Source organism: Cyanistes caeruleus, chromosome 13 (genome assembly GCF_971803275.1).
Source record: "Cyanistes caeruleus chromosome 13, bCyaCae1.hap1.1, whole genome shotgun sequence".
Lineage (NCBI taxonomy): Eukaryota > Metazoa > Chordata > Aves > Passeriformes > Paridae > Cyanistes > Cyanistes caeruleus.
In genome coordinates this window covers 1,665,886-1,687,500 of record NC_141713.1, presented here as the reverse complement: position 1 = coordinate 1,687,500, position 21,615 = coordinate 1,665,886, and the positions used below count along the sequence as shown (strand labels likewise).

Below are 21,615 nucleotides of genomic sequence, written 5' to 3'. Positions count from 1 at the left end.
GCTGGGTGTTGTCGTGGGAGGAGGTGGCCCCGGAGCGGTGCCCTCGGGGTGTCCATCCCTGTCCCTGCTCCCGCAGGGATGGCTCCTGCAGGGCCCTTGGCCGGGGCTGTGGGAAGAGCTCGGCTTCCCCACGCAGCCCAGCCCAGCCTGCCTGAGTCACCCCGGGCAGGGAAAGCTCTCAGAGGCTTGGGAAAAGCGCCTGGAAACTCCCTGCCTGCCCCAGGGCTCAGCTCTGCCCCAAAACTGCCCCTTCCTTTTGGGAAAAAACACCCTAAAACCGCCTAAAGCTTCCCAGAGGGGCTCCCCAGGGCAGCACTGCACACATCCTGCACCTTCAGGGATTTCTTTGGGATGCACAAGGCAGGAACCCAGTTCCATGGCACCCACAGAGGGGATGGGGTGGCTGCAGGGGAGCAGGATGTGTTTAAAACACACCAAGTGATGAAGTGTCAGCCACACGGAGCTGATGCTCAGTCTCATCCCGGATTTCAGCTGCTGATTTTCCAGGGAAAGGGGTGGAATGGGGGCTGCAGCCTCGCTGGGGTGTCCCTGAGCCCTCTGGGCTCTGGGGGATTTATTTATGGACACCCTCACCCACCAGCATCCAGGTGCTCCTGTGGTGGAATAGCCAGAATTTTCCAGGGTTGGTAGATGTGACACAGAGGATGGCAGAGGTGGGAACGTGTCCTGCTCCCTCTTCATCTCCCTGTGGAAAAACTCCTTTGAGTAACAACTGCAGACACCGAGGTGAGGTACAAGGGGAACAGGTACTTTTTTTAAACTTCATTTTCTTTTTTTCCTTTGGAAATGCAGCCTCTCACAGCCATGCTGTCACAGTTAAAATAAGGTTTAAATTACAGGCCTGGCTGTGGCTTTTTCCCTTTCTTTCAGAATTTTTGCCAACTTGCAATTTACTTAATGAAATCCTGCTATTTCGTTTAACGGGGATATTTTTTGCAGATGTTGATTTAACCCAGCTTTATAAAATATGTGAACTGTGCAGTTTCTTTCCTATTTTTAACAATTTAAAGATTTCTAGAGCAGAGCTCTGTAGAGTTTATAACACCAATATCTGTTTGTACCGTGTAAGAGTGGGGTTGAACGATGAGGCTTCCACATCATCCACAGCCCCACCAGAAAACGTGTGAAATGCTGCAATAATGGACAAAAATTACCCAAAGCAGGAATTTGTGTTGCTCATTGGAGCTTTTGTGAGTGTATTTCTGGAAAAGTACCTGACCCTGGTTTTACACCCCAGTTATTCTTCAGGGGTTTTGCAGAGGGATTCTCTACATCCATATGGATTCTTTATATGTGTGATATATATGGAATGAGGGGGAAAAAAAAAAAGTGGGTCTGGTTTAGGCTGGTGACAAGCTGCCTTTTTAATGTGTGATGCCTGGTGTTTCCCCCAGTTCTCCTTACTTTATTTTTTAGAATAGATTTCCCTGGAGGGAGGGGAGGAATCTGATATTTCTCCTGCAGTGTTGAACTCATTATCCCTGAGGATGCCTTCACGTGCTCCCTTAATCTCCCTGGCCTTGATGTACAGAGAGCCCGACCTGCTCCCCTTCCTCTCCTTCCCCTTTCCCTCTCCATGGCAAGGTCATTTATTTGGTGCTGCTTTTGCAGTTTCTGAGTTCAGCCTTTGCTTTCAGCCCCAAAACAGCTCGTGCAGGAGCTGCAGCCACACAGACCAATCCTGAAAATGTTATTTTTTTACCTCGAAAATTCAACTCCCAAGAAAGATGAGAACTTGTTCCACTGGCTGTGTCCAAGCTGTAACTCACAGCAGGGAGGGACAGGACACAGGCAATTGCTTCCCACTGCCCAAGATGGGATCTTGGGGAGAAATTCTTGAGGGTGGGGAGGCCCTGGCACGGATTTCCCAGCTGTGGCTGCCCCTGGATCCCTGCAAGCGCCCAAGGTCAGGTTGGACAGGGCTTGGAGCAGCCTGGGATGGTGGGAGGTGTCCCTGCCGTGGCAGGGGTGAAATGGGATGAGCTTAAAGGTCCCTTCCAACCCAAACCATTCTGTGATAACTCATTAATCCTTTTCTCCTAGAATATCCCAAGCGAAGCTGGAGCTGTCTGGGATTCATATTAGTGCAGCAGGGCCGGATGTATTCCATGGAGTTCTCTGTGTATTTTGGCATTTTCCTATTTCCCCCCCCTCTTTTTTTTAAAAAAAAAAAAAAAAAAAAGAACCTGTGGTTTGTAGAAATGAAAACAAGTCCTTCTTGGCCAGGGAGGGTAATTGGTGTGAGTCACCTCCAGTCTCCACGGGCAAGTACAGCGTGAGGAATTTGGTCTCGGAGATGACACTGAAGGCTGGAGACCTGTGCTGCTGCCTCTCTGGGCTGCAGGAATGCTCTTCAGTGTCGTGGGTTTCATGCAAATACATTGATTTTCATCCCCCACCCCTTCCCACACCCATTTTCTTGCTGTTTATCTGCACTTTAATAGGTTTTACAGCACCGTTCCAGGGAGTATCAAAATGTGACAGCTGGAGTCAATGATTTTAGAGTTACAGCTGTAACAATTCTACAGTTCTAAGATGTGTTTGATCTTGGGGGATGATCTTGTCCCAGGTTTAGCAGAAATGGGTGCTCTGTGCATTTTCTGATTTGTGGGTTTTCCAGAGGAAGGGCCCCTTCTTGGCACACGAATGGCTCAGGGGCAGATCCTCCTGCTTTGCAGGAGGTGCCAGCACGGCATCCTCGCTGCCTCCACTGTGGATGTGAGGGACCAGCCCTGGGGCTTCCGAGTTGCTGAAGTCATTGTTTAGTCTTTGCTTGAAGTGGGAGTAAGAGCCCGTGGGTGCTGGCCACGAGCGGTCGCGAGTGGAGCGAGGGCCGGGCCGGCCCCAGCAGATGTTTACACACCACTACACGGAGCAGCTATCGGAAAATCTGGCGTGTGTGGGTGCCCACACAGCCCTGGGCACCTTGTAGGAGCCATCCCTGTGCTCCTTTCCACCTCTCCCTGGCGGGATTCCTGCTCCAGGCCCTTCCCAGGGCTGCTCACCCCGATCCCTCTCCTCACACAGGATCCCCTGAGCTCCCCGCACAGCTTTAGCCTTTCAGCATGACCAGGTTGGCCAGCACACCGCAGGGATTTGTTTCCTTGCACAGGCCACCCAAAATCCTTTAATTCCCTGTAAAACTCCGGCAAATCCGCCACGAGCGAGGACTTGCAGGAGCCGTGGGCGTTGTGACACGCGGTGGCAGCCCCGGAGCCGTGGCTCCGCTCTCGAGGTGCCTGCGCAGACAGAGAGGCTCGGGAGAGCTTTATCAGGAGCAGGATCTTGGGCTCTGGCCAGGGAGAACAAAGCCTGAATTCCCATTCCACTCTCAGCCCCTGTCTGCTTCCCATATATGTGAGGGCATTGATACCGTGCTGGAAAAAAGCGCCTTTTTTTGGGGTGGCTGGGGGAGAATTATCAGATGAGGTGAGATTTCAGCTGGAGCCCTTTTGGAGAGAGGATTGGGTTGGAATAGAGGACTCACAGCCTGTCTGGGGTCTGGGATGAACCCTCTGGCACAGGGCTGGGTTGAAAACCGGAGTTCCCAAGCTGAGGTCTCGTGTCAGGCACGACCAAGGAGGAGCAAAGCAGCTCATTCCCAGATTATGGAGAAAAATATTTGTTGGGCTGCTGCTTGTGGCCCCCTCCACTGTCACAGGTCGTTTTCCAGGTCAGAGATGGTTTCCTGAAGCTTTCTCAGTCCCTGGTACTCGCAGTGGTGCTGGCATGGAACCGACAGATGCTCTGTCCCCTCGAAGGTGCTGCTGTGGCTGCTGAGAAATCAGGGATTTGCTGCTCCTCACATCAGCCCTGGAAGCCATCAGCTTGCTGCCAGGAGTAAATCCCATGGAGCAGGGAGAGCAGGGAGAGGCTCTTGCTCCAGAGGGGATGGCTCTCCAAACACTGATGGTGGTGTTTTGTTTGGTGTTGCTTTGCTTTTCCTCCCAGGGAGGCAGCTCCACTCCTTTCTGGCTAGGAAACTAAAAACTGCTGCAGCCACGAGCCTGCTCAGGGTCCTGTGTGCTGTGTGAGCTCTGAAGCCCAAAGTTCCCGTTTTCCTGGTGTTTTGGGAAGAGGATTTTCTGAAGGAAGCCTCGTGAAGGGGAAGCTGAGCATTCCCCTCTGGAAATGGTACCTTTGGGTTGTTCCTGGAGGGAGCTGAGCTGTAAATTTGGGGTTGGGCTGTGCAAGGAGGTGGTGATGAGCTGCCTGGCCTTTGCAGGACAGCTTTCCTGCTTTGGAGGAGCTCAGTGCCCACGGATTATCCAACAGCTGGATATAAAAAGCAGCCAGCGCTGGGTCAGTTCTGCCAGGGACACCCTGATGTTGTTAAGAAGCCTGGAAAATGAGGAGGCTCAAGCAGCATCTCTGCAGCCCCTCCATGACATCCTCACCAGCTCGGCCTCTGGCTTCAAAACCAGCTCCAGCACCCCAGTGCCCCCTCCACCCTGGCAGAAACCCCTTCCTGGGAGGTCTCTCCAGCGTTAATGACTCGGGGGTAGTGCTGGTGTGAACCAGCAGGGTTTGGTTTGGTGCAGCCAGAGCCTCTGGCCCGTCCCCCTCCGCTGAGGAGATTCCCAGGCTCGGCTCCAGCGCCCAACGTGCTCTTCCCGAGCGGCGCGATGGAGGCGGGAAGGGGTGTTATTCCTGTTTCTCTTCTGAGGGACCTACTAATTAGTTTCTGCTTTTAAAAGGCTTTGAAGCGCTCAGCCGAAACTTCTCTGGGAGAGAAAACTATGATTATTTATATTTATCCCATTTCCCAGAGCCTCGGCCCCGCCGCGGGATGCTCCGGCTCCGGCTGCTGGGTGGATTATCCCGCTCCCCGAGGGGGTTCCGACAGCACCTACAGCTGCTCTGCCAAGCCAGAACGGCCTCCAAAGGTGGATGAGAGCCCAGGAGATCCCATTTGGCCATCCCAGTCCGTGCCCATCCCACTGGGATGTGGTTGGTGTGGCTGGGATCGCAGCCCCCGGATTGATGAACGGCGGGCGCGGGGCCAGGCGGGAGCGGCGTGGGGAAAGGAGCCTTGGACATCAGAGCTGTGGCTGGAAGGGAATTCTGCCATCTGCTGATTTATGGGGTGATTTCTCCCAGATTCTCGGCGTTTTTCAGGCTCTGGGGGAACAAAAAAGGGATTGCACACATGGTTGGGTGGAGGACGTGAAAATGTGCGAGTAGAAGCGGAAGAAAAGGGGTTTTTTCTCCCCATTTTTGTCCTGGCTTCCCTCACCCTGCTCTGCAGAGGGCACTTGGGAACAAACCTTCTCCCCTGTGAGTGGAGCTGGTGCCTCGTCAGGAGCAGGCAGAAGAAAAAGCCAATCCCAACCAGCCGATGCTCGGAAGATTTTCATCAACCTCCGGATTTTACAGAAAATCAAATAGCGATTTTCCCTTCCCCAATTTTTCCCTTTTTGCTGGTGTTTTTCACCAGCTTGTTTTTACTCCATTTTACAGAAAATCAAATTGTGATTTTCCCTTCCCCAACCTTTCCCCTTTTTGCTGGTGCTTTTCACCAGCTCGTTTTTACTCCACGCTCTCCAGCTGCTTGGGGCACAGGGGTGGATGCTCATGGAGATGCCAAGCAGGACCCCAGGATTTTGCTGGGTTTGGCTTTATCCAGGGCTGGTTTCCAAGAGGGAAGAAGTCCCAGCCAGGCTGTGGTTGATGACAGGTCTGATGCTTTCAGAAGTGGCAGCCAAGGTGGGCGGTGACGTTCAGATCTCCCTTTGAAGCTGTGTTTACATCGTTGTGTTCCCTCGGACGTGCCAGGTGTAACACAGGTACCTGCACGGCCCAGGAGCTGCAAAAGCCATGGATTGTGCCTGAAAGCTCTGAGCAAGACAAGCTGAGGTTAATGGAGACTGTTGGACTCAAAAAACATTTTAAAAACATCACCTAAATCTCTGAAAACTTTGGCTTTCAGAAGGAACACATAAAAATGTCAGTGAAAAATACCCGAGCTGGGTTTTTCCAGTTTTCACCCCTGGCTGAAAAGTCCTTTCTAAAACAGAGGAGCTGGGGGGAAAAATTGTGCTAAAATACCTTAAATTCATGTTCTGGACTTTGGATTTAATGGCCAGGGAAGGTCCATTAGAAGCAAACTCCTTGAGTTTAGCTTGAAAATAAGCTAACTGATGATGACTTCCAAATTTCCGGGCAGAACTAAACATGGCATGTGTTTTGCTTTGAAGGATAGAAAAAAAAATTAGCATGAGCTGATGATTTTGCAGAGTGGTTTCTTTTATGCAGAGAAAATTGTTTTCATCCTCATTCTTGGCATTGGCTCCTTGTCCTGTGTTGCTTTTGTTTCTTGGGCTGCCATGGAAATGTCCCCCTTTCCCCCCAGGCCTCTCCACACACCTCTTGCACGGGCTCTGGTGCTCGTCAGCCCCTTTTTTTTGAACTAATTTAATTAATTAACCCAGCGCAAGTGTTCCTCGGAGTTAATCATCTCCCGGGTTAACAAATTAAATCTGCTGGCAGAGGAGGCCGGGGAGCAGCAGAGCTCTGCTCCGAGGGGAGGGCTGGAAGAGGAGGATGGTGGATGTGGTGGTGGGGAAGGCTCTTCTCAGCTGTTTTTCCGTGGTTTTTGTGGGATAAAGGAGCTGGGCCGGTGTCCATGGCTGCCCAACAGCCACATCCAGCACGAGGAACGTGCCTGGGGAGGGTGCAGGAGATGGGAGCCGGCAGTGACACCGCATTAGTGACAACATAAAATCAAAAATTCTTGTTTTATAGCTGGGATAGGAGCTGGGCTGAATCCTTGATTCAGTGGAGTAAAGCAGAGTGGGAGAGAGCCCAGGGGAGGCCCAGCTGGCTGTCCCATGGCTGACCATCGGCTGCTGACCGCTCTTCGGGGCCTCAGTGAACCAGGGAGAAGCTTTCCTTGGTGAAAGCTGGGACAAGGAAGGATCCTCTGTTGATGCTGGGCTTTAAGGAAAATGTCCAGGAGGAAAACCAGGGCTGCCCATCCTGCTGCTTGTACCCACCTGCCTTCTCCCCTCAGGAACCCACTGTCCTGCTTCCCTGGAGAGACCAAGGAGGACTTTGGGAAGGGACTGAACTGTCCTGTCCTCAGCTGGATTTTCACATGGAGGAGCTCCAGCCCAGCCTCCTGTGTCTGTTCCCAGCTGGCTTGAGGATGTTGCCCTAAATACAGGCGGTGGGGTCGGGATGGGGCTCACCAACCCCTCCGAGGTGCCCTCAGAGTGCCACCCCTGCCCCAGTGAGGCTGGCCAGGCAGGAGGTGGCTGGTTTGTGTCCCCAGAGGGGCCCCCAGTGCTGGGGACAGCTCTCAGCCTCTCCCCAGCCCAAGGGGCCGTGCTGGGGTTGGTGCTGGTGGCAGGGGGGCTCTGGGGGGCACAGTGATGCATTCCAGCTGAAACTTGTAAGGCAGAGGTATTTTAAGTATATTGGCTTAAAGAAAATGGTTGTGAGCTTTGCTGGGGCAGATTGACAATTAATTTCTTTTTTTTTTTTTCCCCTTTTTTTTTTTTTGTGGGGCCATAAAAATTCCATTTCTGCTGTGGAAAGTTTTAACCCCTTCCTTACCCTGGTGCTTGTTTCCAGGGGTATTAAAGGGGAATTATTTTAACTAATGGCTCCCCAGTGAACTGTTAATAGATTTTGGGGAAGTGTGTGTGTTCTTTGTGCTGGGCTTTTTATCTGGACCTTGTTCACAGTGACCTGTGTATGGCTGTGACCTCCCTGCCTCCCTGCTCCTGTGTGTTGGGCAGCGTAAATACAGATCTGTGCTGTGGCAGAGGGGAGGAAAATGACTGAGCATGGGTCTGATAGTCCAAAAGTGGAATAAAAGTGAATGGAAAGATGTTGAGGGAGGCTGTAACTGAGCTCCATGACCAGTGGAGTGTGAGGCTGCCCTGTGACACAGGGGGTACAGGGGGGAGGGACATGGAAATGGGGACTTCTGAATATCCTGCTTCATTTCCAGGTTGGCCAGATGTGCATTCAAAGTCCCTGTCACATCTGGGGAGTGCAGTGATTCTTCATCTGCGTGCTCTTCCCTATGGGCACCTCTTAAATGTGTTGTGAGAAGCTCTTCCTTGCAGCCATGTATTTTAGGGGGTGTTTGACCCGCTGAGAGGAGGTTTGGTGGCTTTGGAAAAGCCAAATGTGAATCAGAGACATTTATTTCATGTGTTTCATGATCTGCCCATGTTTTCCATGCTGCTTTTAAGTGCAGCATCAAGCAGTGGGACTGTGCAGCGTTTTGTTTTGGAAAAAAGCATCTTTCTTTTCTCTTTTAAAGCACTTCTTTGAACTTTACTGGCATAAAACACTGTCAAATCACAAATAGTCTCAAACCTCAAGTTATTTTCTTTACCTCCACACTCTGCAGGGAGCGACAGCAGCAGCAGTGCTGCGAACGCCAGGAGGATTTATAATGTTTGCTCTCTGCATTTATTCCCAGACCCAGATTCCTTTTGCCTGAGCCACGCAGGAGCTTTTTCCCTTTAAATTCTGGGTTTGATTCTCCTATCTTGTTCCTTTATCTCTAATTGTTTGAATTCACTTTGGGATGTGCTGCCGCGGAGGAAGGAGTAAACACAAGGCAGAGTTTCAGCCCCTCCATCTGATGGATGAAGGTGGCTTTGATGGAGCAGATAGCCCTGACGCCAGCCCCTCTGGAGCTGCTACAAGTTGTAGCTGCCTACAATGATAGTTGTTAAAAACCCCTCCTGTACCACTGCGGGACTCAAATATTTTCCTTTCTTCAAAAAGAACGCTAACAAGCCCGCCTCTGTTCCAGCAGAAGTGGGAGAGAGGGGGGAGAAAACAGAACAAAATGTGGATTTTCTTGTCTGTGCATAAAGGGCAGCGCAGAAAAAAAGAGGAGGGAAAAGTGGAATATTTATTTAAAAGGCAGAGGAGGAGGTGGTGGTGCGCCGGCCGCCCCTGCTCTCTGCAGAGTGGTAGTGGCTAATAGCTGGAGGCGAAACTAATACTTGGCAGGGGATGAGACACAGCACAGGCCCCCCTGGTTTGGGGGCTTGCTGAAGTGCTTGTTTTATGTCAGGGCTGCGGGATGAGTTCATCTTTGCAGGAATTGGTTGAGTGCACTGGGAGATAAAAGGAGGGAGAGGAGCCTGCGACAGCTTCCTGCGGGCAGGGGCTGCCCAGATGAGCCTTGAGCTGTCCCCTGCCACGGGTTTATTTCCCTGGGGCTTTTTTGTGCTTTGGATTCTGAAGACTTTCCTCTCCCCTGGCCAGAAGAAGTGGGTTGAGAGGAAACTTCTCACTTCTTGAGGTGCAGCCACCTGGAACTCACGTCCTTGTTTGTTTGAAGGGGCACAGGACATCTCCAGGAGTGCTGTGAGCTGGCAGTGCCAGGCTGGAGCTATGGCATCACAGAGATGAGGAGCATATTGGCAGGGGGATGCATTCAGGGATGGATGCAGTGAAGTTCCTGCCATAAGATGCAAGGAAGGACTTTTAATTAAGCTGTTTCAGATGCATGTGAAAAGCCCTTCTCCTGTTTTCGTGGATGATTTTGCTTAGATATTTCCCAGTTCCTGGAAAGCAGAGATGGCACCACGGGTGTTGACACCTCCAGCAAAATATTTTTGTAGGATAGGCACCCCAACTTCACTTCCCCCCTGGTACATCAATTTACAATAAACCATGAGAAACTCCCATTTAAATGTTTATTGCTGATAAATGGAGCTGCTGGGGACACCGGAGGTTTGAAGCTGTCCCATCCTTAATCTGTAAGGGAAATGCAGGGGCTGAGCAGTAATTTCTCAAAAATGTAATAACAAAACCAACATAGCTAATGGGCATGGAGGGCTTTGAGGAGGTTGGGAGGTTAAACAGATGCAGAGCTCAGTAATTGCTACCAGCCTCCAGCCCCGGCACATGAAAGGCCCTGAGCTGGTCTGTAGCCCCCAGACCACTTGAGTGGGGCAACAGCAAAGCTCAGAATTTGGGGAGAGCTTTGGGAAGGCACTGGGAGCATCTGTAGGATGTCCCAGGGGAAAAACAACTGTGGAAACTGGATGCTGTGGAAGATGGATGAACACCCTGGTTTAGTGGTAGTTGTTCCTCTTGATGGTGGGAGGATGGACTGAGATGGTGTCCTCAGAAATGTGACCTGTGGTGGGTGAAGGGGAGCAAACTCACATGGTTCCCCCAAAAGCGTGACCTGTGGTGGGTGAAGGGGCTGCTTCAGGCTGATGAGCATTCCTCCCCCGTGGCCCTCCCCTCAAATTTGTATAGTTACAACTCCAGTTAAACTCCAACAAAGCCGCTTAATTCAAAGCTGGTTAATGGGGAGGGGAGCCTGGTCCCCTCCGGGGTAATTTGAGCCTGAAAAGAAGCGGGGCTGTGCCTGAAATCCGGTGTGTCAATGGGGGCTCTGGAGCAAAATAATGGCATCACCCCGTGGGTGAGTTAATGGGACGTGATGGCACGGAGGCACCGGGGTCAGCAGGCCGCGGGCACGTGAGGGATTGTCAGGGAGCTTAATGCCGGCCACGGAGCGCGGCTGGCTCGGAGCAGAGCTCCTTGCTGGAAATTCCACGGCGGTTTTCTGTTAACCGGTGTGGTGGGAGCAGGAATGATGTTCGGCAAGTGGTTAATTCGCCCTCTTTGGGGCTCCTTCTTTTCCTGTCTTCCTTCTGGAGGCATCATAAATTGTGGAGGCATCATAGATGAAACAGATTTCTGGCAGCCTGCGTCCCTCCTGTCTTCCCTGAATGTAATTCCTAGAAAGAAGAGACGTTTCTCATTGTCTGGAGAGAGTTCCAATGGGTTTTTAGAAGGACATGTATAGTTCCTAGCAGCTACGCCCCCTTGGCATGAAACACTTCCTCAGATTTCATGTTCCCCGTGGGATCAGCGTCGCTGACAGAGAATATTACAGAGGAGACTCCTGGTGGGTCACTCATCCAGGCACGTCCTGGACATCCCCTGGGGTCACTCGGCACAAGTTGGGCTCGGGAAGTGGGGTTGCAGGAGCAGAGCAGTGCTGGGGAGCAGGCTCAGGATACTGGGACAGCGTCCGGACCGGCTCCGGTGGGAGGAACTCAAATATCCTGAGGACACACGGGCCCAGCCACAGGATTGGGCATTAAATTGGAGAGAGGGAGATGTGCTGAGCTCATGGGAGATGGTGAGCGTCCTGTGGGGTCTCCACTGGGCTTGAGCCACCACTCTTGGTGGCATTTGAAATCATTGAAGACAGGATTTGGGTTGAGCACAAGCTTTGGGTTGAAGATGGACTTTGGGTTGAGCACGTATTTTGGGCTGAGCACAAACTTTGGGCTAAACTTCTGAGGTGAACACAAATTTTGGGTTAAATACAAGTTTGCGTTGAGCACTAATATGGGGTTGAAGATGGACTTTGGACTGAGCACATATTTTAGGCTAAGCATGCACTTTGGGTTAAATACAAATTTGGGTTGAACCTGGAGATTGTGTTGAACCCAAATTTTAGGTTGAGCATGAACTTTGGCTTAAATTCCAGTTTTGGCTTGAACACAAGTTCTGGGTTGAGTGTGAACTTTGCGTTGAACAAAGCTTTTGGACTGAGCACCATCTTTGGGTTGAACACAGATTTTGAGAAGAGCAGGAAATTTGTGTTGAGCAGAAGTTTTGTGTTGAGCACCGTCTTTGGGTTGAACATGAAGTTTGTGTTGAACACAAGGTCTGTGTTGAGCACCATCTTTGGGTTCAGCACCAGTTTTGGGTTGACCATAAAGTTTGAGTTGAACACAAGGGTTGGGCTGAGCACAAGCTGAGGTTCTCACTGAGCAAAGCTGATGGGTGGGAGGAGCTGTTTCGCAGCCCCCATGCCTGTGGTTTCCCAGGTGATCCCAGCACTCCTGACTCCCCCTCTCTCCCCACAGACGCCAGCACGTCGCCCGATGCCATGAAGAGGAGCCATTGGTGCAACGTGGCCTACTGGGAGCACCGGACGCGCGTGGGCCGCCTCTACACAGTGTACGAACAGTCTGTCAGTATCTTCTACGACCTACCTCAAGGAAACGGCTTCTGCCTCGGACAGCTAAACCTGGACAACAGGAGCGAGACTGTGAGAAGGACTCGAAGTAAAATTGGCTACGGGATTTTACTGAGCAAGGAACCGGACGGGGTGTGGGCCTACAACCGCAGCGAGCATCCCATCTTCGTCAACTCCCCGACACTGGACATCCCCAACTGTAGGACTCTGATCGTGCGCAAGGTGATGCCGGGCTACTCCATCAAGGTGTTTGACTACGAGAAGTCCTGCCTGCTGCAGCACACGGCCGAGCTGGATTATGCAGACGGGCCCTACGACCCCAACAGCGTCCGGATCAGCTTCGCCAAGGGCTGGGGGCCGTGTTATTCCAGACAGTTCATCACCTCGTGTCCTTGTTGGCTGGAGATCTTACTCAGCAACAACCGATAACGCCTCTGGCGAAAGGAAAACAACAACAAAACACACACACACACACAAAAAGTTTTAAAAAAAGAAAAAAAAGAAAAAAAAAAAAGACACAGACTATCCCAAATATCATCTACCTAGATTTAATATAAAGTTTTATATATTATATGAAAATATATATTATACTTGTAATTATGGAGTCATTTTTACAATGTAATTATTTATGTATGGTGCAATGTGTATATGGACAAAAAACAGAAAATGCACTTTGGCTTATATAATTCTTTCAATACAGATTTTTAAAAAAAGAAAAAAAAAAAACAACAAAAATTATACAGCAAAAATAGGAGAAAGCCCTAATTTTGATGTATGGTTTTTTTAAATATTATTAATACCCAGACAAAAAGCTAATACCAGTCACTCATTGATAATAAAGTATTCGCATTATGGGGGGGGATTTGTCTTTTTTCTTCCCCCCCCAGCTGAAGTTGGCAGCAGTAATGAATGAGTTGGAAGGCTGCAGCTGGTTCCTAGAGGAGGCTGAGAGCCAGGGAGCACTGGGAGCAGGTGAGAGCAAGATCTGTAGCTCTTCTCACTCAGGGCTGTCTGAGCTCATGGTGAGGATGAGGGTGCACATCCACATTCATGCTGATTAATCTTCATCAGTGGGTCTTGGAGAAAAGCAGATTATTCCATGGCCACAAAGCTGCCCAGCAGGAGCAGTTTGGATTTTCAGCCTTACCCAGGGGTTGTCTGTGAGCCCTGCACGTCCTGGACGTGTTTGATGGTTGAGAAACAAACGGAGACAGCTCATGGTTGGGTGGATCCTCCATTGGAGCATGGCCTGGATTTCGGGAATGTCTCCAGTGCCTCTGAGGAGTCGTGAGCAGCTTTGTCCTGTAGATCTCCCACTCTGTCATCCAGGCAATAAATGATCCAGGAGTTTTTGGGAAGAATATATTTACTCTGAGGAGCAGCTGCAGCCAAAAAAATGTCCTGGTCAGATGTGCCTGTCTCGGCTGATTTACTCTCCCTGGAAATCCGGGATAAAATCAGGATGATTTTGCTCTGACTTGTGCTGGGCCTGGCAGGGGCAGGTTGGACACGGGCTTTGCGTGGTCAGGGGAGTTATTTATTGCCAGGGCGTAGCTCTGCCAAGTCCTCTAGAGTTCTGCTGCAAATCCCTGTGCCTTTGATTCCCATAAAATCCCAGCCTCTGGAGCCCAGGGACTGGGAAGCTTTCGAGGTTGCAGAGGGTGTTTCTGTCACCATCATTTTTCCAGAGAAAAAGATGCAATGAGACCTCCAAGAATTAAATAGGGCCTAACTTTGCTCCTCAGAAGCCTTCCTGGTGCATGTCCTCCTGCATTTTGGCACCTGCACCTGATGTTCCTGCCACAGCCGTGAGTGAGGGTGGGGAATCACAGAATTGTGGAATCCTGGAATGGTTTGGGTTGGAGGAAAGCTGAGATCTCATCTTGTTTCACACCTTCCACCATCCCACTGTGCTCCAAGCCCCATGTCCAACCCGGCCTTGGACACTTCCAGGGATGGAGGATGGTGAGGGCTGCATCCCACAGGGAAGCACAGAAACCTGGGTGGGACCCAAGCAGGGAATGTCGCAATGACATTCCAGCAGTCATTTTTCAAATTATAACCATATTTGATGTTTAATTGGGACCACATTGGTTGAATTCCTGCAGCATCAGTATTAATACTTGACATCATTAATTTTTGTTTGTGTTACAGCCACTCTGAGGGAACGGTGTCAAAACATGTCACTCTCATTTAAAGCAGCTTTCCAAGAGCTTTGCAGGGGTTTTTTTATCCCTTTGCCTTAGGTTTGGTGGGTCCTGCCAAACCACCCACCTCCCTCTCTGTATCGCTTTCACACCGTCCATCAAGAGGCCATTTTTAGGTTCTGGGGGCTTTTTTAAAGAGATTTCTCCTAATACTGTCCTCAGTTTACCTGGGAAACAGCAGCAAAAGTTGTTTTCCCTGTTTCCTTTCCTTTTTTCCAGCATTTCCCATCACCACATTCACACCTTTGCTCCCTGTTCTTGTGCAGCAGTGCCACCTTTTTCCACTTTCTACCCACTTCATCCAGATTTTGGACAAAAAAAAGCACCAAGGACAGATTTGAGGGTTAACTCTGGGCTTTCCCTTGTGCAATCCACTGATGGTGCTTAATTCTCTTTTTTTCATTACTCATGCACTTCCCCAGGAATAAATCTGGAGTTTTATTTCAGTTGACAGCGGGGCTTTAAAGGGAATAAAAAAGGATTTTATGGTGAGGCAATGAAATAAGACATCAAGTATCCTTTTCTGTCTCATTTTGCCCCTTTAATACCTTCTAATCATTGAAACTTATAACTCTTTCAAGGAGCTTTAGGACTTCAAAGCTATTGAGCTCCACACTGGACCCTCTCAGAGCTCAGCTGGAGCCTGCCTTGTGCATCCCCTGTGTCCCTGTGGGAGCTGGGAATTGTCACCTTGGGGTGGTGGCCGTGGGTGGAGGGCACTTCCAGGGGGAAAGAGGAGTTAATTCCCCGCCAGGTTTGCAGGAGCAGCTGGGCATGGTTGGGTTTGATGAAGGAGCTGATGGGATTCAGCTGTACGGCACCAACAGCTGCTGCTCTTTGCCCCAGCCCCTATAAAAGCAGGGTGGGCACACCCTCACTCTTTTCTGAGTGGTCTCCTGAGCTTCTCCCAGTGGGGTTTTTCCTCCTTCCTGCAGGAATTGGGGTCTCCCAGCTCCAGAGGTAAGTGGCACGTTCCTTGTTTTGTGATGTCTGTGTGGTGTTCAGCATTTTAAGGGTGGAAATTGAAGATCCCCCTGGGCAGGAGGGGGGCTGTGCTTGGACTCAGCTCCTGGTGCTGCTCTGGGGTTTGTGTGGCTCCCTTGGAGCTGGAGCTGGCTCAGCTTTGTCCTGAGGAGGCTGCTGGGTCACCCCTGTGGTTACAAATCACAGGGGGTTTTTTGGGGGGATGTTTTGGGCAGTGCAGGGGGGAAGTGAGGTGTTTTTTCTCTGTGTGAGTGCTGGAGCAGCAGCTGTGCTGCACACAGGGGTCACACTGAGCTGAAGGGCCCCAGCCAGGCACTGACCCCAGAGCTGCTCTGGATTATCAGGGACTGTGTGAGAGGCGGTGCATTTGTTGCAGGATTGGTTGCAGGATTTGCTGCAGGACAGGGCTGCTGGCTGGGTTTGGTGCCTCAGCTGGGCTCCAGCCGGCCCTGTCACCCCTCCAAGGCAGGGACTCCTCAGGTGGAGCTGCCCCAGGCCCTCGGGCCCCATCAGCCTGGGATGGGTGCTGTGACTCCCCTGGCTCCTCGTGGATCCTCTGTGGGACAGAGGGAGCTGTTCAGAGCTGCTGTTGAGGCACTGAGACCCGCTGGACAATTCTGTGAGTGCCAAGGCTTTGCTGGAGGCCCCAGCTGGATTCTCCTGGTGTTGTGGGTGTACCTTGAGTCCACTCCAGGGCAGATCCTCAATTAGTAATTCTGGTGTTGGACCCGAGCCCTTTGGTGTGTGGAGTGTGTTTATTTGACAAGATCCTCTTCATTTAGCAGTAATGGGTTTTAAAACTCTGCTGGGCTGGGGGGAGCAGGCAGTTGCTGCTGGTGGGACCCAGAGGCTGCTGCTCCTCCTGTGAGCAGACATTCATCATCCCAGTCCTCCACTTCCACTGCTGCTGACTGAGAAATGCTTTTCACCAGGCAGAATGGAAAAGAAATTATTGCTAAATTCATCCACTCTCAGCTCTTCTTAGAAAGAGATGCTGAGAGCCCTTTGTGGCACAGGTTTGGCCACAGTTCGATGGGGGCTGCTGGTCCTTGGGCCATAATCCTCCTCCTCAAGGCTTTATCTCCACAGTAAAAGCAGAGGGGTTTGTTCAGTGTGTAATTCAGAGCTGGAATTCACGTTCAGGGCTCTGTGTGGGCTGAGGGAAAGGACAGAAATCCCTGTTGGAGCAGAGGAAGGAGCTGGAGGTTTGGTTTGGTTTGGGGGGTGATGGTGCTCAGCTCCTCGGGCTGCGTGTGTGGAAGGTCTCCAGCTCTTTGGGATGTGGGTTAATGCTTTCAGCAGAGCTGCTCACACATCAACCTGTGCTTCCCAAACCTCTGGGTGCTCCAGGCTCGGGCTCTGCCTCCTCTGGGGTGGGGTTGAGGTGGAGGAAGAGCTTTAACAGCTGCCAGGTGCTGCTGGGCTGGAGCTGTGAGGGCTGTGGGGTTCTCCCTGACAAACACCAGGACAAAGTGTCTCATGCAGGTAACTGGAGCTGGCTGTGGGGACAGGGCTGTGGGTCCTGCTGCAGGGCATGGCCTGGGCTTGGGAGAGAAGCTGGTGGCCAATCTGCTGCTCCCTGGCCTGGTTTAGGCTCAGCTTTGTGAGGAGATGGGAGAGGAGAGAGCCTGGTGCCTTCCCCTCCGTGTGTCCCTGCTGGGACAGCACAGATCTGCTCTCACCAGCTGCCAGCAAGGACCACCACCCTCCTAGAGAACAAAAACAAGGATTCACCTCATCTCCCCTCACCTGGGCTGGGGGCACTGCAGCGGGGTCCATGGCTGATACCCCAAAAGTGCATCCAGGAGCTGGCTGAGTGCAGAGCATCCCGAGATATTTCCTGTAAATAACTCCTTTTGCTCCCCTGAAAAGGTCTCATTTTCTGTCTGGAGTGTGATGAAGCATTACTTGCTGCTTTGTGGATAATCCTTCCTATATTCCTGATTTATGGATGTGCTGGTGCGATGCACAAAGTGGCATCTGTGCTCTGCACACTGTGGGAACAACCCAAAATTGCTCTGAAACTCAACTGGCTCACAATTATATTGGATTCTATTAAATTAAAACACATAGCACATATATTACACAATAAACCACAGCTATTTCATGGATCAAATTAAGTTTTATTTGGGCAAATTACAACCTTTCTTACAGTTGGGCCTTTGTGAAACCATTCCTTTTTAATAAAAACAGGCATTTTTGGCAAATGCTCTTAAAGTGTGCATTCCCAATAATTGCATATACTGTTGCTATTCTTTCTGGGATGTATGTGGCTAATTATCTTCTGTTTAGGATAGGTTTAAATGAGTGGTGTCTTCCCTTTGCTCCTCCCCCACACCTCCCTTCTGCTGGAATTTCTTACTGCTTTCCATTTTTATTAGCTTGGCTATGGAAGAGAGCAAAGGGGAGGGAAAAAATTCTTCTCATTAAAAGCAGGAGTGCTTTTCCCGGAATTTCTTGGGGAAATGTGACTCTCTCAGCCTCCCTCCAGCCCTGGCTCGAGGGACACGGGGCTGAGGGGGACAAAGCTGCAAATGGACCTTGGAGAAGTGGGATGGAGCCCTGGGAGGATGGTGGGAAGTGCCCCCAGCCTGTGGAGAGGCAAAGCTTTGGAGAAAACGAAGGTGTTTGTTGGGGAGGGGCTCGGGGGGCTCCAGCTGCCGTGGAATCGCAGGTGAGGGTTGGATTTCCCTGCTGCCCTGAGAAGCTGCAGGCTCTGCTTGTGGGATTTGGGGCTGGGACATCTCTCGTGGTTCCTTATTAAAGCTGGATTTCGTTGCTGTGTTTCCCTGTGCAGGGGCAGGAAGGGGGTGGCACCTCAGACCCCAGGGAATGTCTCTGGCTCATCCTCACACAGTTTTGGTTAAAGGCCAGTCAGTGCTTCAGGAATTGTGGGGATGGACAGGCAGGGTGGCTCATTCCCGTGTTTCCTTAGGAAACTTGGCTGGAAAATGAACCCCCCCAGCTCCTCTCTGGATTTGGGATGTGCTGCTTTTCCTGCCTCTCGTGTTCTGCTGGCTGCCAGGCTTGGAGATACCGGATTTATTCCTGGGAATGTTTTTTCCCACAGTATTTGCAGCCTGGACAGGGAAGCAGAGGAAATGTCCTAAGTGCTGCTTTCCTCAGGTAACGTCAGGATGGTTCCCAGACCCCCAGGGTGGAGATAAAGGGTGGAGCAGCCTCCAAACTCCCCAATTCCTGAATCCAGGCTGGTGTCTCTGCCCCAGCAGCCCCTTGGGATGTGGGAAGGCTGCTCAGCCTGGTGGGATGGGAGCAGTGGAGCTGTTGCTGTGGATGTCCAAAGCACATCACATAAAACTTCAAAGCTTTCTGTCAGCTTTCCAAATCCTTCTGGGCACCATTGTCAGGAGATCAAGAAGGTTTTTGGAGCCTCCCAAATGACATCTGGATGCTGTTTATGGGATTGTGTTTATGATCACATCTGTGGGAGGGGTTGGCACTGGGAGCTGGTCTGGGAATGCCAGGGCCATGGGCTGGTGGTCACAGAGAGGAACCCCGGAGCTCACGGTTTCCTTGCTGCTCTAAAACAGCTGCCAGGAGTTTCCTCAGAGGTTGGAGCATCCCAGCTCCCTCCCTCCACAGCCCTGGCAGTGCTGGGAGCCCCAGCACCCTCCAGCTGCCAGCCTGGGCTGGCTGGGGCGTGCCAGGGCTGGTGGGACTGTCTGGGTGCTCCACCGCGCTGACAGGGAGTGGGCACCAGCCTGTGCCACAGGGAGGAGGAAAGGAGATTGTTCTCTCCTACAAAACACTCTCAGAAACTTCATTGATTGATCTTTTAAATTTTTATTTTATTTTTTTTTTAATAATAAAGTGCCTCTGACCTCTTGCCTCTTCTCAAAATGTCCAGGATGGGTTTTCCATTGCCAGTGCCATAGAATGTGTGAGTGGGGCAGGAGTCGGTGGCACTTGCTTGGTCCCCCAGCGTCTCTGCACCCCTTGGGGGGGCAGGAACCTAAAGAAATGACCACAAAACATTTTTGATGAGCTGCCTGTGTGATTTTTGATGAGCTGCCTGTGTGATTTTTGATGAGCTGCCTGTGTGCCTCAGTCCCAGTGGCAGCAGGTCCCAGCCTGGCTCTGTCCCCAGGGTGTGCCTGGCATCCCAGGGACAAGCACATGCAGTGGGAGAGAACAGGGATGGGAGCCAAGGGAAGAGTCCCCAGAGCTTCCCTTGCAGGTTTTGGGGGGAGCAGATTCTGCAGCTTGTCCCTGCTGGTCCCATCCAACATTTCACTGTCCATCTGATGGTCTCAGGTCGTGGGTGGCATTTGGGACACGAGGCTCTCCAGGCTGGTGGCACCAACCCCTCCGAGAAGGGAACCAAATCGCCACCCCTGAGGCCTGTGTGTGGAGCAGGGCTGGACCTCCTCCCCTGGCAGCAGGGATCTGTGTTCACTCTGGGGATGCAGAATTGAAACCACAACCCATTTCTGGGGAAGCTCCATGGAGGGTGTGAAGCGCCTTCTCCCGAAGGATGCCGGGGGGAAGGGTGAGAAGAAAACCCCCACACTGCTCTGGAAATTGCTTTCCTTCCTCTTCTCCTTCCAAAACAGTGCAATTAGCAGAAATAAACTCCTCAGTGCTGTTAGCTGGGAAGGTCTGTGTGCCAAGCCGGAGCACGCAGGGCTGTGCTGGGAACAGTTAATTATTACCCAAACGGGGTCTGAGCGGGGCTGAGAGCATTGAAGAATTATGAAACTGTAACGAGGGAGGCCCATTCTTGGCAAACACTTCCGTGATTCAAATGCTGGGGAATTCAGCATGTTTTTCTCTTTCTTCTCTGTGAGCCAGCCCATGGCTCAGCTCTCATGCTGGGGATGGAGTGGGACCATCAGCCCAGGGAAGCTGGTGCTGGAACAGCTTCTGCAGCTCTTCTGTCACAGCAGCAGTTTAAAAATAGCTTTGGCAAGTCCATAATTAACCCATTATTGCTTCTCAGAACTGCCAAAGGTGTGGGTTTCTGGATGTGAGGTTTGGTGCTGGATCTGCTTGCAGGGGCAGGTACATGAGGATGCTCACAAAGGCTCTTCTGCTTTTCTGAGTCTCCACCAGGAAAGTCCCAACTGAGCTGTGCTGCACGAAATCCCCTCTGGTTGTGGCTTCTGCTGTTTCACGGGGGCAAATCCTCCCCTCCTCCAGCTGGTTGTGTTGGCAGAGAAATCCCCCATAGGATCCAAGCTCTGCTCTCCAGAAAGTGGCTGGAGGGAACATCTGACATCGCCCTCCATCTGTGGGAATGTGATGGGAGAACTTTCTTCCTCTCTGCTTCCCAGTTTCATCAGTCCCTGAAACTGGAGATCTCACCCAGCTGGGCCAGAGCTGTCCCCTGTGCTGGGGCTGAATGAGCAGGATTTTTGCTGCTCCTGGGATCAGTAACCTGTGGAATCACAGCTGTAGGAACTGGGGCAGGAACCTCCCAGCACCTGAGGTGGCTTCATGTGTGGTGCCCTGATGGGAACTGAGCTCAGCATTGCTTTTCCCTTAAAAAAAAAAGCCTTGATAGCCTTGAATTCCTGCTTAGGAAACCTCTCACAAAAATGTGCACGTGAGCTGGGATCAAACAGGATGAAAGGGGTTCTGTGGTGATTTTTGGAGTTAACCAATGTTCTTGGAGCTTTTTAGCCTGAAATTAGACAAGCTGAGATTTCCAAAAGGCTTTTGATAGCAGCTTAATGGTCACAAACTTTGGTTTATTAAATGTGAAAGAATTTTTTTAATGTGATGTTGTGAAATGTTTCCTCCATGATAAGTAAGTGGTGGTGTGTGGAGGTCAGAGCTGCTCCTTGAGTAAGACTTGGGCAATCCTTCCTCTCTCACCAACCCTCAGTTCCCCCTCAGACCCCTCCTGTGGCTTTGGGCTGATCTGGTGCCACACACCTGAGAAAGGGAGGCCAAGTCAAGGCCCCTGGGCATCACCTCTTGGGGCAGCAGCCCCTGAGGCAATCAAAAAATCAGCAAAACAACTCGGAATCCTCCGTGTGAGCAGGAAAATGCAGCAGATGGAAAAGCTCAGCCTCCTTCTGTGGTCATGAATGAACTTCAGTAGCGACACTGGACGTGTTCTTTATTTTAGGAACACCTCTGGGGCCATTGTTTTGATCAGGGCTGGGAAATGCCCTGTTCCCCCTCAGGCTGGGTTGGAAGATGCTGCAGTTTCCATCCCTCCCTTAGGCCTGTTTTTGGTGTCAGGGCCCTCAGGTGGGTCAGGAGAGGGAAGGGGGACTGGGCTTTACTTAAGGCTCTGAGGCCTTGTGTGTGCAGAAACGCCAGCCCCGTGCTGGGATGTGGCTTTGGGGTGTTACTGACCCTTTCCACTCTGCTGTGCAGCCTCCCCTTGCTCCATCCTGCCTGGCCAAAGTCCCCAGGCCCGGTGGGGGTGAAACCCCCAAAAACTGG

The 21,615-nt window shown here is 51.3% G+C and overlaps 1 protein-coding gene across 1 annotated transcript in view; it reads left to right on the top strand.

Moving 5' to 3' along the window:
- The window catches only part of SMAD6 (SMAD family member 6), a 41,711-nt gene extending 24,296 nt beyond the window's left edge, over positions 1–17,415 (top strand). Inside the window, exon 4 of the mRNA XM_023933632.2 lies at positions 11,895–17,415. Coding sequence (XP_023789400.2) covers positions 11,895–12,436 — 542 coding nt within the window. The 3' untranslated portion in view covers positions 12,437–17,415. The remainder of the gene's footprint in view (positions 1–11,894) is intronic.
- The last annotated feature ends 4,200 nt before the right edge of the window (positions 17,416–21,615 follow it).